The sequence below is a fragment of the Staurois parvus genome, unplaced genomic scaffold (genome assembly GCF_062004578.1).
Source record: "Staurois parvus isolate SC_StPar_1 unplaced genomic scaffold, SC_StPar_1.0 ptg002906l, whole genome shotgun sequence".
Taxonomy (NCBI): Eukaryota; Metazoa; Chordata; class Amphibia; order Anura; family Ranidae; genus Staurois; species Staurois parvus.
In genome coordinates, this window is record NW_028320702.1 from 169,984 (window position 1) to 187,500 (window position 17,517).

The 17,517-nt window shown below is 48.1% G+C and overlaps 1 protein-coding gene across 2 annotated transcripts in view; it reads right to left on the reverse strand.

Annotated features, from left to right (window-relative positions):
• Positions 1–534: 534 nt before the first annotated feature.
• LOC149428941 (terminal nucleotidyltransferase 5C-like) overlaps positions 535–17,517 on the reverse strand; it is a 26,990-nt gene continuing 10,007 nt past the window's right edge. Inside the window, exons 1-3 of one of the 2 annotated variants that reach the window (XM_089666912.1) lie at positions 11,279–12,363; positions 11,067–11,150; positions 535–1,969 (exon numbers count right to left, since the gene is read on the reverse strand). In XM_089666912.1, coding sequence (XP_089523038.1) covers positions 776–1,948 — 1,173 coding nt within the window. In that variant the 5' untranslated portion in view covers positions 1,949–1,969; positions 11,067–11,150; positions 11,279–12,363 and the 3' untranslated portion in view covers positions 535–775. Of the gene's footprint in view, positions 1,970–11,066; positions 11,151–11,278; positions 12,364–17,517 lie in introns of those variants that run through there. The other variant, XM_089666911.1, reaches the window with a different exon arrangement.

The following is a 17,517-nucleotide window of genomic DNA, read 5'->3' on the forward strand; positions in this document are numbered from 1 at the left end:
TCCGATGTACAGAGCACCCCATCTGTCCTGGTGGGACCCCCCCAATGATTACATGAAGAACAGATGGGGGACTCAGGACACTCAGTGTATGGCAGAGCCCATCTGTCCTGGAGGAATCAGTGCTAAGAGAACTCATACATAGAAGTAGACCCAACAAGGGACCAAATCTCGCCTCAGCCAATATGAAAAAACAGTTCCTACGTAAATACAGTAGAGTGCAGCAAAAAGCAATGGTGTGCAGAATTTGAAAGGCACCAATCACAGAACAGCTTCCAGTAGTGTACTTCTGAAAGCCTGCTTGTGATTGGAGGGTACTGGTTGCTCCACTTCCTGTATCTCTGCTCCATGCTCTTCCATAAAGTCCCCCCCAGGGAGGGTCACCCCTAAGTCTCCGGCTGTTCATTAGCGGCCGCCATTTTTATAATCCAGCCAATGGCTGCCACTGAGAAGCCAACACACCAATATAACATATAACAACCCTTTCTATGGCACGTTAACGCTGGCACGATGCTACACACAGAACGATCAAACATCCAATATTTTTTGCGGTCTGTTCAAGATCACAGTATCAATATCCGCATTTCTGCGCGGTAACGACATTAACATCCCGTACAGGAGAAATGGAAATTGGCGACAAACGTCACAATCAGATTAATAAATACTTAAGTATTTACATAAGTCGATACTTTGTACAACAAGTAGTCACATTACAGGAGAATTCTGAGTTTACTCCTACAGAGGCCTCTGCTTCACCACCGTGTGAGGCTAGGGGGCGCTACACGAGGCCGCTCTGCATGTGTATGTGGAACTGGAAGGGCTGGTAGTAGATGGTTTGGCCCTGGGGGATGTAGTAGTTACTGAAGTTCCTGTCGCTCATGTAAGGGGCTGGTTGGTAGTAACAAGTCACGTTCGCGGCGTTGGGGATGATATTCTGCTCCCCCAGAACTTTCAGCGCCAGAATGGTGATCATGTTCAGCGTCTGTCTGCGCTCGTGTCCCATAAGGCAAACTGTGCTTTCATTCACCACGGACCGCAGAGTCATCAAGTAGTCGTATTTGCTTTTCTCCTCCCCAATAAAGTGGTTGCGCAAGTAAGACTCGATTTTCCTCTGTTGTTCCGCCACGTCGGAAAAGTCGATGAAGAAGCGGGAACACATGTAACGCTCCAAGGATTTGAGCTCGGTCTCGCTGGTTGGTTTGTAGTCCCGTACTAGGAGGTTGGAGTATTTCAGAAGCCCTCCCCCTCGGATCTCCTCTGGATTCCTGGTCGCTATAAGTTTACATCGTAGGTGCTCCATTGCTTCGTTAAAGTCCCCGTACATGCTCTCAGCCAGCACGGTTGGGTTTGAATCCGGACTCAGCTCACCGTCGTTTTCTGCATAAAGGTCCAGGATGGTATCCAGAACGATCTGGAAAGAGTCAACGCTGAACTCAAACTGTCTCCGCAAACAATGGACAAACTTTAGCTCGACGTTCTTCCCGCTGTTGTTGGACAAGGAGATCAAACTCCAGCGGTCGTGGTCGGTGGAGACCTTCACCATCTTCTGGACGTAGGCTTCATTCATGGTCAGAGCCGTGATCTTCTCTTTGTTGACGCACTTTGGAAGGAAATCTAAGAGGGAATCCAGAACAATCTCTTTAACCGTCTGGAAAGCTGGTTCCCCCGGAAGCTCCACGCCAAAAATAATATCCAGATCTTTGCAGCTTGTGCCGTTTTGTTGCATGAGGATGTGGCTGGCTGTGGATCCGTTCAGACGAATGTCCCGTATGGTGATGTCCTTTTGTATCAGTTGGTCCTTCACCACGCGGATGATGTCCTTTGGTTTGACTTCCATGGTGGGGAAGTTGCCCCGTCCGTGGATTGGAGTGACCTCCGACAGGACCTGGTCAAGGATGGTGATCTGATCCTCTGTCAGATTGCTGAATCTGCACTCGGATTGTTCGGTCATGGTGGTCGGTCAGCGGATCAACTGCGGGAAGCAGAAATATTTGGTTAAATATAAGCAAACGGTTTGGAGGACATAAAATCACAAATGTTCACGAAGCCGTAGGTAGCTGAGTATAAAAGTCTTAACGTGTGACATTATGTTCTTCTTCATAACATGGAATACCCCGCCCTGAACTGAACCAATCAAGATCTAAACACAGAACGAACCAGATGCATTAAATTTGATTCCCTTTCTTTGTCTTGCTGCAATCTCCCTGTGATGGGAGTGACTTTTGGGGGTGGGGGGGGACCCCTGGGTGGGACCCCTGTATCATCTCCCCAAGGTCCTCTTGTGTGTGACCCACCCTGTGCCTGTTAGGGGTACAGGGTGGTCTGTTCTGATATGGTGTAGACATGTATAGGTGGGGTGTGGGGTTTGTCCATTGTTCACTGCCATGTGCTGCATCCCATTGTTCTGTGTCTTGGTTTGGTGGTGGGGGGGTGTTTCCTATAGCCCTTCCCCCTGATGGGAGGTCCTGCTGATGTGTTTCCTGTAGCCCTTCCCACTGACGGGATGGCCTGCTGATGTGTTTCCTGTAGCCCTTCCCACTGATGGGATGGCCTGCTGATGTGTTTCGTGTAGCCCTTCCCCCTGATGGGAGGGCCTGCTTATGTGTTTCCTGTAGCCCTTCCCACTGATGGGATGGCCTGCTGATGTGTTTCCTGTAGCCCTTCCCCCTGATGGGACGGCCTGCTGATGTGTTTCCTGTAGCCCTTCCCCCTGATGGGAGGGCCTGCTGATGTGTTTCCTGTAGCCCTTCCCCCTGATGAGACGGCCTGCTGATGTGTTTCCTGTAGCCCTTCCTCTTGATGGCAGGGCCTGCTGATGTGTTTCCTGTAGCCCTTCCCCCTGATGGGACGGCCTGTGATGTGTTTCCTGTAGCCCTTCCCCCTGATGGGAGGGCCTGCTGATGTGTTTCCTGTAACCCTTCCCCCTGATGGGACGGCCTGCTGATGTGTTTCCTGTAGCTCTTCCCCCTGATGGGACGGCCTGCTGATGTGTTTCCTGTAGCCCTTCCCCCTGGTGGGATGGCCTGTGATGTGTTTCCTGTAGCCCTTCCCCCTGATGGGATGGCTTGCTGATGTGTTTCCTGTTCCTGGGTGTATTTCCCCGCCCTGTGTATATATCTTGTGTTTGTGTTAAAATAAAGCCGTTTACTTCCTGTCTTAAGAGGAATCTGGTCCTGTCTTAGTTCCTGTATGGTCGGCGGTGTTGTCCGTGGATCTGTGTTCGGACAGGGAAGCGGGAGTCTAACGGAAATACCCGAGTGCAGACGGGGTCCGGTTCCGTTACACCCCCTTCTCTCATTGTGTTACATTGTATCATTGCTGTGTATGGAATGTAACAATGAGAACTAATAGGTAAAGCACACATCTCCATCCGGCCATAATGATCTATCTACTAATGTATTATTTTATTATAAGTTTGCTTTTATATTCCCTTTATATTTTGGAGTTATGCAGGCCATAGACGGATCGTTTATTGGCTGATTTTTCGGCCGAAAAACGAAACATCGGTCGTTCTGTTGCCACCAATGATTGTGAAAATTGTCTGTTTTTCGCAAATTTTCCAGCATGACCGATAAAAGAAATCTGGAGGAACCACGAAAATCAGCCGATGACATTGCCCCACTAACGGTGCGAAAATCGGCCGATTATTCTTTCGGACGAAAAATCGACCGATAAACGAACCTTCTATGGCCTGCATTAGGGTACAATGCCATTTCACCAAAGCCCAGCTCCAGCCAAAACTTTGTTTTAGTTGGAGCAGGAAATGGGCTTTTGGCTTTTTTTTATCATCTGTTGGGTTTTTAGCATCTGTGACCCCATCAATACACTTTCCCCTCACTTCCTGTGTGGTTACTGGGACAGGAAGTGAAATGAATCACGCCAGGTACAGGGCGACACATATTATCTGAAAACGTTTCAGCCAACAGCCACGGAGCCGCCATAGTTTGGTGAAATCAATGAGAAGATTTCTGGCGCACGTCTGGGAGACGTTTATGAAGATCTGCGCCGGGAGAAGCCGAGAAATAGAATCAAAGTGGGCGTCGGCCTTCGGGGACGAATGACGGTATAGAAACAACACGTTCGTCTCCCAGATGTACACAGCCTTGTTAACTGGATAATTACATGTTAATGAGAGAGGCCGCACCAATCTGTCAGACCTCGGGGCCCCGGGGGCAGCAAGGGCCCACTGGAGAGGATTGAAATACACGTAATGATCGGCGCGCAGAGTAGGCGGATGGCGCTCCAGAGGGACCCGGGAGCCTCAGAGTGAAGATCTGTCTTCTGGTAACTGCCGAGTATAAACCACACCATAACAATACACGGAAGGCTATACATACAATCCTACATGTATGACACCATACCTACAATCCCATACATACAATCCTACACGTATGACACCATACCTACAATCCTCTACATACAATCCTACACATAGGACACCATATCTACAATCCCATACATACAATCCTACACGTAGGACACCATACCTACAATCCCCTACATACAATCCTACACGTAGGACACCATACCTACAATCCCATACATACAATCCTACACGTAGGACACCATACCTACTATCCCCTACATACAATCCTACACGTAGGACACCATATCTACCATCCCATACATACAATCCTACACGTAGGACACCATACCTACAATCCCCTACATACAATCCTACACGTATGACACCATACCTACAATCCTCTACATACAATCCTACACGTAGGACACCATATCTACAATCCCATACATACAATCCTACACGTAGGACACCATATCTACAATCCTCTACATACAATCCTACACGTAGGACACCATACCTACAATCCCCTACATACAATCCTACACGTAGGACGCCATACCTATAATCCAATACATACAATCCTACACGTAGGAAACCATATCTACAATCCTCTACATACAATCCTACACGTAGGACACCATATCTACAATCCTCTACATACAATCCTACACGTAGGACACCATATCTACAATCCAATACATACAATCCTACACGTAGGACACCATATCTACAATCCTCTACATACAATCCTACACGTAGGACACCATATCTACAATCCCCTACATACAATCCTACACGTAGGACACCATATCTACAATCCTCTACATACAATCCTACACGTAGGACACCATATCTACAATCCCCTACATACAATCCTACACGTAGGACACCATATCTACAATCCTCTACATACAATCCTACACGTAGGACACCATATCTACAATCCTCTACATACAATCCTACACGTAGGACACCATATCTACAATCCCCTACATACAATCCTACACGTAGGACACCATATCTACAATCCTCTACATACAATCCTACACGTAGGACACCATATCTACAATCCTCTACATACAATCCTACACGTAGGACACCATATCTACCATCCCCTACATACAATCCTACACGTAGGACACCATATCTACAATCCTCTACATACAATCCTACACGTAGGACACCATATCTACAATCCCCTACATACAATCCTACACGTAGGACATCATATCTACAATCCAATACATACAATCCTACACGTAGGACACCATATCTACAATCCCCTACATACAATCCTACACGTAGGACATCATATCTACAATCCAATACATACAATCCTACACGTAGGACACCATATCTACAATCCTCTACATACAATCCTACACGTAGGACACCATATCTACAATCCCCTACATACAATCCTACACGTAGGACACCATATCTACAATCCTCTACATACAATCCTACACGTAGGACACCATATCTACAATCCTCTACATACAATCCTACACGTAGGACACCATATCTACAATCCTCTACATACAATCCTACACGTAGGACACCATATCTACAATCCTCTACATACAATCCTACACGTAGGACACCATATCTACAATCCTCTACATACAATCCTACACGTAGGACACCACATCTACAATCCCCTACATACAATCCTACACGTAGGACATCATATCTACAATCCAATACATACAATCCTACACGTAGGACACCATATCTACAATCCTCTACATACAATCCTACACGTAGGACACCATATCTACAATCCAATACATACAATCCTACACGTAGGACATCATATCTACAATCCTCTACATACAATCCTACACGTAGGACACCATATCTACAATCCCATACATACAATCCTACACGTAGGACACCATATCTACCATCCCATACATACAATCCTACACGTAGGACACCATACCTACAATCCCCTACATACAATCCTACACGTAGGACACCATACCTACAATCCCCTACATACAATCCTACACGTAGGACACCATATCTACAATCCTCTACATACAATCCTACACGTAGGACACCATATCTACAATCCTCTACATACAATCCTACACGTAGGACACCATATCTACAATCCCATACATACAATCCTACACGTAGGACATCATATCTACAATCCTCTACATACAATCCTACACGTAGGACACCATATCTACAATCCTCTACATACAATCCTACATGTATGACACCATACCTACAATCCCATACATACAATCCTACACGTAGGACACCATATCTACAATCCTCTACATACAATCCTACACGTAGGACACCATATCTACAATCCTCTACATACAATCCTACACGTAGGACACCATATCTACAATCCAATACATACAATCCTACACGTAGGACACCATATCTACAATCCAATACATACAATCCTACACGTAGGACATCATATCTACAATCCCATACATACAATCCTACACGTAGGACACCATATCTACAATCCCATACATACAATCCTACACGTAGGACACCATATCTACAATCCTCTACATACAATCCTACACGTAGGACACCATATCTACAATCCTCTACATACAATCCTACACGTAGGACACCATATCTACAATCCTCTACATACAATCCTACACGTAGGACACCATATCTACAATCCCCTACATACAATCTTACACGTAGGACACCATATCTACAATCCCATACATACAATCCTACACATAGGACACCATATGTACAATCCTCTACATACAATCCTACACGTAGGACACCATATCTACAATCCTCTACATACAATCCTACACGTAGGACACCATATCTACAATCCCATACATACAATCCTACACGTAGGACATCATATCTACAATCCCATACATACAATCCTACACGTAGGACACCATATCTACCATCCTCTACATACAATCCTACACGTAGGACACCATATCTACAATCCCATACATACAATCCTACACGTAGGACACCATATCTACAATCCTCTACATACAATCCTACACGTAGGACACCATATCTACAATCCCCTACATACAATCCTACACGTAGGACACCATATCTACAATCCCCTACATACAATCTTACACGTAGGACACCATATCTACAATCCCATACATACAATCCTACACATAGGACACCATATGTACAATCCCATACATACAATCCTACACGTAGGACATCATATCTACAATCCAATACATACAATCCTACACGTAGGACACCATATCTACAATCCTCTACATACAATCCTACACGTAGGACACCATATCTACAATCCTCTACATACAATCCTACACGTAGGACACCATATCTACAATCCTCTACATACAATCCTACACGTAGGACACCATATCTACAATCCTCTACATACAATCCTACACGTAGGACACCATATCTACAATCCCCTACATACAATCCTACACGTAGGACACCATATCTACAATCCCCTACATACAATCTTACACGTAGGACACCATATCTACAATCCCATACATACAATCCTACACATAGGACACCATATGTACAATCCTCTACATACAATCCTACACGTAGGACATCATATCTACAATCCAATACATACAATCCTACACGTAGGACACCATATCTACAATCCTCTACATACAATCCTACACGTAGGACACCATATCTACAATCCCCTACATACAATCCTACACGTAGGACACCATATCTACAATCCTCTACATACAATCCTACACGTAGGACACCATATCTACAATCCTCTACATACAATCCTACACGTAGGACACCATATCTACAATCCTCTACATACAATCCTACACGTAGGACACCATATCTACAATCCTCTACTTACAATCCTACACGTAGGACATCATATCTACAATCCTCTACATACAACCCTACACGTAGGACATCATATCTACAATCCCCTACATACAACCCTACACGTAGGACACCATATCTACAATCCAATACATACAATCCTACACGTAGGACACCACATCTACAATCCTCTACATACAATCCTACACGTAGGGCACCATATCTACAATCCCATACATACAATCCTACACGTAGGACACCATATCTACAATCCTCTACATACAATCCTACACGTAGGACACCATATCTACAATCCTCTACATACAATCCTACACGTAGGACACCATATCTACAATCCCCTACATACAATCCTACACGTAGGACACCATATCTACAATCCAATACATACAATCCTACACGTAGGACACCATATCTACAATCCCCTACATACAATCCTACACGTAGGACACCATATCTACAATCCTCTACATACAATCCTACACGTAGGGCACCATATCTACAATCCCATACATACAATCCTACACATAGGACACCATATCTACAATCCCCTACATACAATCCTACACGTAGGACACCATATCTACAATCCCCTACATACAATCCTACACGTAGGACACCATATCTACAATCCCATACATACAATCCTACACGTAGGACATCATATCTACAATCCCATACATACAATCCTACACGTAGGGCACCATATCTACAATCCCCTACATACAATTCTACATGTAGGACATCATATCTACAATCCCCTACATAAACCCATGATTGGGCGGGGAGTCTAAATCTTTCAGCCATTTCATGTATGTGTTGGGGGTGGGATGACTCTGGTGCCATTACTGGGAGGGTTCGTTAAGCATGTACTTCTAGGACACGACTGATGTTGGATGAGAAGACTTGGCTCACCATCAGCATTCCATTTCATCCCAAAGGTGTTCAGTAGGGTTGATATGAGGGCTGTGTGCAGGACACGTGAGTTCCTCCACACAAAACTGGTCAACCCATGTCTTTGTGGAGCTACTTTAACCTTGTCAACCCATGTCTTTATGGAGCTGGTCCAGACTGGGCAACCCATGTCTTTATGGAGCTGGTCCAGACTGGGCAACCCATGTCTTTATGGAGCTGGTCCAGACTGGGCAACCCATGTCTTTATGGAGCTGGTCCAGACTTGGCAACCCATGTCTTTATGGAGCTGGTCCAGACTGGGCAACCCATGTCTTTATGGAGCTGGTCCAAACTGGGCAACCCATGTCTTTATGGAGCTGGTCCAGACTGGGCAACCCATGTCTTTATGGAGCTGGTCCAGACTGGGCAACCCATGTCTTTATGGAGCTGGTCCAAACTGGGCAACCCATGTCTTTATGGAGCTGGTCCAAACTGGGCAACCCATATATTTATGGAGCTGGTCCAGACTGGTCAACCCATGTCTTTATGGAGTTGGTCCAGACTGGTCAAACCATTCTTTATGGAGCTGGTTCAAACTAGACAACCCATGTCTTTATGGAGAGATGGCCCAAACTGGTTATCCCATGTCCTTATGAAGGTAGTCCAAATTGGTCAATCCATTTCCTTATGGAGCTTATTCAAAATGGTCAAACCATGCTTTATAGAGCTGGTCCAGACTGGTCAACCCATGTCTTTATGGAGCTGGTCCAATCTGGTCAAAACATGTCTTTATGGAGCTAGTCGAAACTGGTCAAACCATGTCTTTATGGAGCTGGTCCATACTAGACAACCCATGTCTTTATGGAGAGATGGCCCAAACTGGTTATCCCATGTCCTTATGGAGTATGTCCAAACTGGTCAACCCATGTCTTTATGAAGGTAGTCCAAATTGGTCAACCCATTTCCTTATAGAGCTGATTCAAACTGGTCAACCCATGCTTTATAGAGCTGGTCCAAACTGGATAACCCATGTCTTTATGGAGTTGGTTCAAACTGGTCAACCCATGTCTTTATGGAGCTGGTCCAGACTGGTCAACCCATGTCTTTATGGAGCTGGTCCAAACTGGTCAACTCATGTCTTTATGGAGCTGGTCCATACTAGACAACCCATGTCTTTATGAAGGTAGTCCAAATTGGTCAACCCATTTCCTTATGGAGCTGATTCAAAATGGTCAACCCATGCTTTATAGAGCTGGTCCAAACTGGTCATCCATGTTTTTATGGAGCTGGTCCAAACTGGTCATCCATGTCTTTATGGAGCTGGCTTTGTTCACAGGGATCACAGTCATGGTGGAGCAGAAAAGGGTCTTCACCAAACTGTTAGCACAAGGCTGGAAGAACACAGTTATCTACAATGTAATTGTATGATGGAGTAGTACCTGGGCCCTTCACTAGAGACACCTGACCTCCATCATTGGGAGAGGAAGGGGTGGGTCACATACGTTTGGCCATATGGTAGAGGTGAAGTTCACATAGTTTTGGACATGTGCTCTATATTTCTGTTGATTTCCTCCTCTCTCCTCTGACCTTCTAATTTATTTTTCTTTATTTATATAAAAACAATGTAATTAATATGAAAATTACAAAAATTGAGACACACCATAGAAATCCCGGGAACTACGGATCTGTGTCTCCATGTCTGCCCATCCAAGGAGAGCCTCACCACCCACAAGCCCATAAAACTCCACCATTATTCTTGACGTCTGATCCAAGGTCTTCTTCCATCCCCCCCTCCATAGAGAACGTATGAGCTGTACTGACTGACTGGAAATACTGATCCGTCCCGTAAAGGGAAACTCTACCTGGAAGACCACTGTTGGAGTTGGATCCATACTTGAGCCCAGAGCAGAGCTCCCATGTTCTCGGGGTGGTCTGGTGGCACTGGACACGCTGTATGTGTGGGGAGCCCAGATACCACCTGAGTGCAGTAATGTCGGTGATTGGGAGGGGGAAGGGAAGTGTCACTCACCTTGCAGGTACAGATGGGAATCCAATGACTTATGAACCTCACAGGATGGAAATTGTCATTGTAGAGCAAATGGGGAGGAGCCACCTGGAGGGAGACACAGAATGGAAAATATGAAGCCTACGCCGGTCGCTGTGCACACAGGTCACAGGCAGAAATCAGAATATTTGCAGCTGAAATTTCATATCAGATAGAAGAGGAAAAATACCACCAACCCATCATCAGGGAGAGAACCCCCCCACCGCACAGCTTCACAGAGGGTCCTGGGGGGCGGAGCACAGGGTGGAAGGGTGGAGCAGGGGGAAGAAGGGGGGAGAAGAGTGGACAATGGAGGACCACAAAAGAGAACTGTGGAGCATGGGGAAGAAGGGGGGAGAAGAGTGGAGTAGATGAAGAAGGGTGAAGAATGGTGGAGCAGGAGGAAGAAGGAGGGAGGAGAATGATGAATGGAGGCGCAGGGTGGGGAATAGTGGAGTAGGGTGGAGAAGGGGGAAGAATGGTGGAGCAGCAGTTAGGAGAAGGGTGAGGAAGAGTAAAGCAGCGGTGGAAAAAGTGGAGTAGGGTGGAGAAGGGTGAAGAATGGTGGTGCAGAAAGAAGAGGGGTGTAGCAGGGGGAAGAAGGGTGGAGAAGAGTGGAGTAGGGTGGAGAAGGGGGAAGAATGGTGGAGCAGGAAGGAGAAGGGTGGAGAATGGTGGTGCAGAAAGAAGAGGGGTGTAGCAGGGGGAAGAAGGGTGGAGAAGAGTGGAGTAGGGTGGAGAAGGGGGAAGAATGGTGGAGCAGGAAGGAGAAGGGTGGAGAAGGGTGAATAAGTGTGGAGAAGGGCGGAGAATGATGGAGCAGGGGGGAGGACCACCAATAGTGGAGAAGGGGGGAGAATGGTGGAGCAGGAAGAAGGGTGGAGCAAGCAGTAGAGGGGTGGAGAAAAGTAGAGAAGGGGGAAGAAGAGTGGAGAATGGTGGAGCAGGAAGGAGAGATTTGGAGAAGAGCAGAGAAGGGGGAAGAAGAGTGGAGAAGGGGGGAGAATGGTTGTAACGGACATGTAAAATTTATTGTAACGGACATGTAAGATTTGAGTGGAAATATGGTATCATAGCCATGACAGGTGAGTAGATTAGATGAGGCCACGCCCTTTCATTACAAAGGTGTGTGCAGGAACAGTCTGGTCATTAAGGATGTATATGGGGCCCCTGGGCAGTAGGGAAATGAATAGAAGGTACAGACAAGGGTCTGGGGTCAGATGTGTATTATACACAATTACTCCATAGGCCTTACAGACTCAATCATCATTTAGCATTAATTAGTCTAAAGCCCCGCCTCCTGGAGGTGACAACTTTTGTGTGTCAATCAGGTTATCACCTTCTGGGAAAGCCAGTGACAGCAGACAGACTGTGTGATGTAGAAAGCTCTATAAGTAATATTCACATCAAAGAAGGATGTTTAATCTCTTATAAAAGCCAAAATATTAGTTGGAGAGATATGAACATACTCCCTTCTTGTAGGGCGCTCTGTACGCTACATTTACATATAAGAATCATATTTGTGGCTTGGGGAGGAGCCAGGAAAATGCATGGAATGGTTAGATGACGCGGGGGTGCGACAGTCGGATGGTGTTTGGTACTGTTGTGATCGGGCTGATGCGCTGGTGTCAGAAATCCAATCCCCGACTTGGTGTTCAGGCCAGTCTCGGCCCAATTGAACTTGGGCAGGTCCATACACAGTACCTCTTGTGGGCAGGTCAGGACCACCTCCCCCAGAAGCAATTGGCCGAAGACTAATGTCCCGCCCATGTCCAAATCGCAATAAATTGAACGCACGGACATTTGGACAGTGTGATTCGTACGGAGCTGGTCCGATCGACTAGCGGATTGCTAAGTTTCTGGCTTGCTCCAGCCGCAGGGTGAAGTGTTATTCTGTCTTTTTATTTTATAGTAATCAGTCATTTGTGTGTCTTCTTATATCTTTTGTATTTTATGTAACGTGTTATATTTTGTACATATTTTATGCCCCGCCCACTTTGGGAATTAAATCTTAAAATTAATTAGTGAACTTCTGTGTATTTAAGCTCGGGCTCATATCTTCGGAGAGACTAGATTGGAGGGATTAGATTGGGGAGACTAGATTGGGGAGACTAGATTGGGGAGACTAGATTGGGGAGACTAGATTGGAGGGATTAGATTGGAGGGATCAGATTGGAGGGATCAGATTGGAGGGATCAGATTGGGGAGACTAGATTGGAGGGATTGGATTGGAGGGATTAGATTGGAGGGATTATATTGTATTGTATTTTAGTGCCTTTAAAACGCTCGGTTAAGCTCATTGCCAATCTGTATGCAACTGCACTGTGTGTGGGCAGATTGCACGCAGATTGCAAAGCTAACAGATCTGCCAGACGGAGATCTGTGTGTGTGTGGTGTCTCAACAGACCATTCTGCGGATAAACTGTTGGGTGGTGGCAGGCTACCTTTGTGGTGCGTCTGGTGTGGGGGGGTGTGGACAGTGGAAGGGTGATAACACCGGGGTTCAAGCTAGGATAGCTGAAGGGACCTTTAGAAGGGTGTGGGATTACTAAGCTGGTCCTCAACTCTAATCAGGGCACCAGATTGTATGTAAGATCGTATCTGCCAGTGTGTGGTTGACCAGCTGGATTGGAGTGGAGTCTCCATCTGGTGGTGGCCAGAGGTAGTGCGGGCTGTGAAAAGGTATCACGGCTGATCTTATATACGGTTTGAGATATTTAAGTGTAAATCCTCTTTATTAGCCCCTCTTTACCACCCTGTCGCGGCCGCACGCGTGCGTCACGGTTAGCTAGTCGCTGTAGGCGTGGCGTGTGGTGGACACGTGACAGGGTGATCGTTTTAAGCGAATCCTTGACAGTGGAGTAGATGAAGAAGGGTGAAGAATGGTGGAGCAGGAGGAAGAAGGAGGGAGGAGAATGATGAATGGAGGCGCAGGGTGGGGAATAGTGGAGTAGGGTGGAGAAGGGGGAAGAATGGTGGTGCAGAAAGAAGAGGGGTGTAGCAGGGGGAAGAAGGGTGGAGAAGAGTGGAGTAGGGTGGAGAAGGGGGAAGAATGGTGGAGCAGGAAGGAGAAGGGTGGAGAAGGGTGAATAAGTGTGGAGAAGGGCGGAGCATGATGGAGCAGGGGGGAGGACCACCAATAGTGGAGAAGGGGGGAGAATGGTGGAGCAGGAAGAAGGGTGGAGCAAGCAGTAGAGGGGTGGAGAAAAGTAGAGAAGGGGGAAGAAGAGTGGAGAAGGGGGGGGAGAATGGTGGAGCAGGAAGAAGGGTGGAGAAGAGTAGGGGGAGAATGGTGGAGAATGGTGGAGCAGGAAGAAGGGTGGAGCAGGCAGTAGAGGGGTGGAGAAGAGTAGGGGGAGAATGGTGGTGTGGGAAGGAGAAGAGCAGAGCATGAGGGGGGAAGAGTAGAGTAGGGTGGAGCGGAGTAGAACGGAGTGTAACTGGGGGGTGCAGGAGGAGGTGAATGGTGGAGAAGCGTGGAGTAAGGTGGAGAGGCCGGCCCAACCCCCACCTCCAGTTAATCCATCACACTCGGAGCCTCTGTAATGAACGCCTTATTACATGTCTGCACATGTGCATTAACCCGGGGTGGTCAGTAGGGGGCCCCATGAGATGCCCCTGGTACCTTTTTCATAGGCTTTTTTGAGTGTGGGTAAAGACACAGGGGCCCCATGATCCCCTATTGCCCGGGGGCCCCATGAGATGTCAGTCCGCCCCTGGCATTAACTGAAATAAGGGTGACACTGTGATCCCGGGACACGGCATCCTCAGGACTGATCTCTGAGATCCGGGACACAGTTCGGGACACGGCCCGGGACACAGTTCAGGACACGGCCCGGGACACAGTTCAGGACACGGCCCGGGACACAGTTCAGGACACGGCCCGGGACACAGTTCAGGACACGGCCCGGGACACAGTTCAGGACACAGCATCCTCAGGACAGATCTCCGAGATCCGGGACACAGTTCGGGACACGGCCCGGGACACAGTTCAGGACACGGCCTGGGACACAGTTCAGGACACGGCCCGGGACACAGTTCAGGACACGGCCCGGGACACAGTTCAGGACACGGCCTGGGACACAGTTCGGGACACGGCCCGGGACACAGTTCGGGACACGGCCTGGGACACAGTTCGGGACACGGCCCGGGACACAGTTCAGGACACAGCCCGGGACACAGTTCGGGACACGGCCCGGGACACAGTTCGGGACACGGCCCGGGACACAGTTCGGGACACGGCCCGGGACACAGTTCGGGACACGGCCCGGGACACAGTTCGGGACACGGCCCGGGACACAGTTTGGGACACGGCCCGGGACACAGTTCAGGACACGGCCCGGGACACAGTTCAGGACACGGCCCGGGACACAGTTCAGGACACGGCCCGGGACACAGTTCAGGACACGGCCCGGGACACAGTTCAGGACACAGCATCCTCAGGACAGATCTCCGAGATCCGGGACTAATCTGGGATGTCTTGTCACCATCACATGCACATCATGGTGTCACTGCCAAGAAGCCAGTTCAGAGCGATGATGTGCAGCCAATGCTGGAGTACATGGAGACAGGAAGTGGCTGCAAAGAGGTTGCATGAGATCTGCAGCACTGAGATGCAGCAAATGATGAGAACACAGCAAAGTCATCCAGTTGAAGGCACTGACAGGGTGACCACAAAGAAGGGGGTCCTGCAGAGCGCTCAGCGGGTGTCACCCTGTGACTCCACCATGGAGACTCCGCGCTGCACTTCCTGGAAGCCGCCCTCTGGTGACACAACAGTCAGAGTCTCATTTACATCGCGGAAGGAAATGTGTCAGATTATTTCTTGTCATTACCCGACGGATACAATCTGCGTTCACCGCGACAACCGCCATTGGCAGCCAACTGGCGAGCTCGCCAAACAGACGCGGCGCCCGCCATACACAGCCGGGTGACGCACTCCACAGAGTCGGATTGTTTCCTATACATTGTTCATCTTCCTTCACTAGACGCATGCTGAGCTGTGACTGAGTGGTTATTGCTCAGCAGGACATCTGCATGGAGTCTGCATGTTCTCTCCGTGTTGTGTCAATTTCATTGGTGATCCTGCCAGTAACACACTTCCTGTCCTCGGGTGACAACGCTCACTCCCCATGCTGTATCTATGAAGCAGTGTTGTCACCCGAGGACAAGACTACAGAACACCCCCTCTACTCTCCTCCATAAAATAGGGGGCGGGTGTTCTGTAGTCCAGTGTTAGCTTGAAACAATGTAACTGACAAGAGTGAAGCTCAGGCACAGAGCACAGGAAGCTATCAGCTCACCGGATTCCTGGCAGGATCAACAGATATAACAAAATCGGGAGGAAATCATTGATATTCATTGTCGGGGTGTACCTACCTCTCATTGTCGGGGTGTACCTACCTCTCATTGTCGGGGTGTACCTACCTCTCCTGTCGGGGGTGTACCTACCTTTCATTGTCGGGGTGCACCTACCTCTCATTGTCGGGGTGTACCTACCTCTCCTGTCGGGGTGTACCTACCTCTCATTGTCAGGGGTGTACATACCTCTCATTGTCGGGGTGTACATACCTCTCATTGTTGGGGTGTACCTACCTCTCATTGTCAGGGGTGTACATACCTCTCATTGTCAGGGGTGTACATACCTCTCATTGTCGGGGTGTACCTACCTCTCATTGTCGGGGTGTACCTACCTCTCATTGTCGGGGTGTACCTACCTCTCATTGTCAGGGGTGTACATACCTCTCATTGTCGGGGTGTACCTACCTCTCATTGTCGGGGTGTACCTACCTCTCCTGTCGGGGTGTACCTACCTCTCATTGTCGGGGTGTACATACCTCTCATTGTCGGGGTGTACCTACCTCTCATTGTCGGGGTGTACATACACTCTCATTGTCGGGGTGTACCTACCTCTCATTGTCGGGGTGTACATACACTCTCATTGTCGGGGTGCACCTACCTCTCATTGTCGGGGTGTACATACCTCTCATTGTCGGGGTGTACCTACCTCTCACTGTTGGGGTGTACCTACCTCTTATTGTCGGGGTGTACCTACACTCTCATTGTCGGGGTGTACCTACCTCTCACTGTTGGGGTGTACCTACCTCTCCTGTAATATGAGACTGTCAGAGAGTCATGGAAATGCCCCCGGGGGGGGGGGGGGTTGGGAATCTACAGTCACCCCCTTCCGGTCCGGACCATCCCCCACTATACAGGGCTGAGATCGTTGGACTGACAAAGAGTTGGGAGCCCAATGGATTGTATGTAAGGGGCGGAGCTTCCTTGTGGGCGGAGCCTCCTAATAAAGGAGAAATGACTGACATACAATGGCCCCGCCTGAGATGAGCGATTTATGGAGAGTTGTCACCCCGCCGGATCTCACCACCCATCCATCCATCCATCCATCCACCTACCCATTCATCCACCTATCCATCCA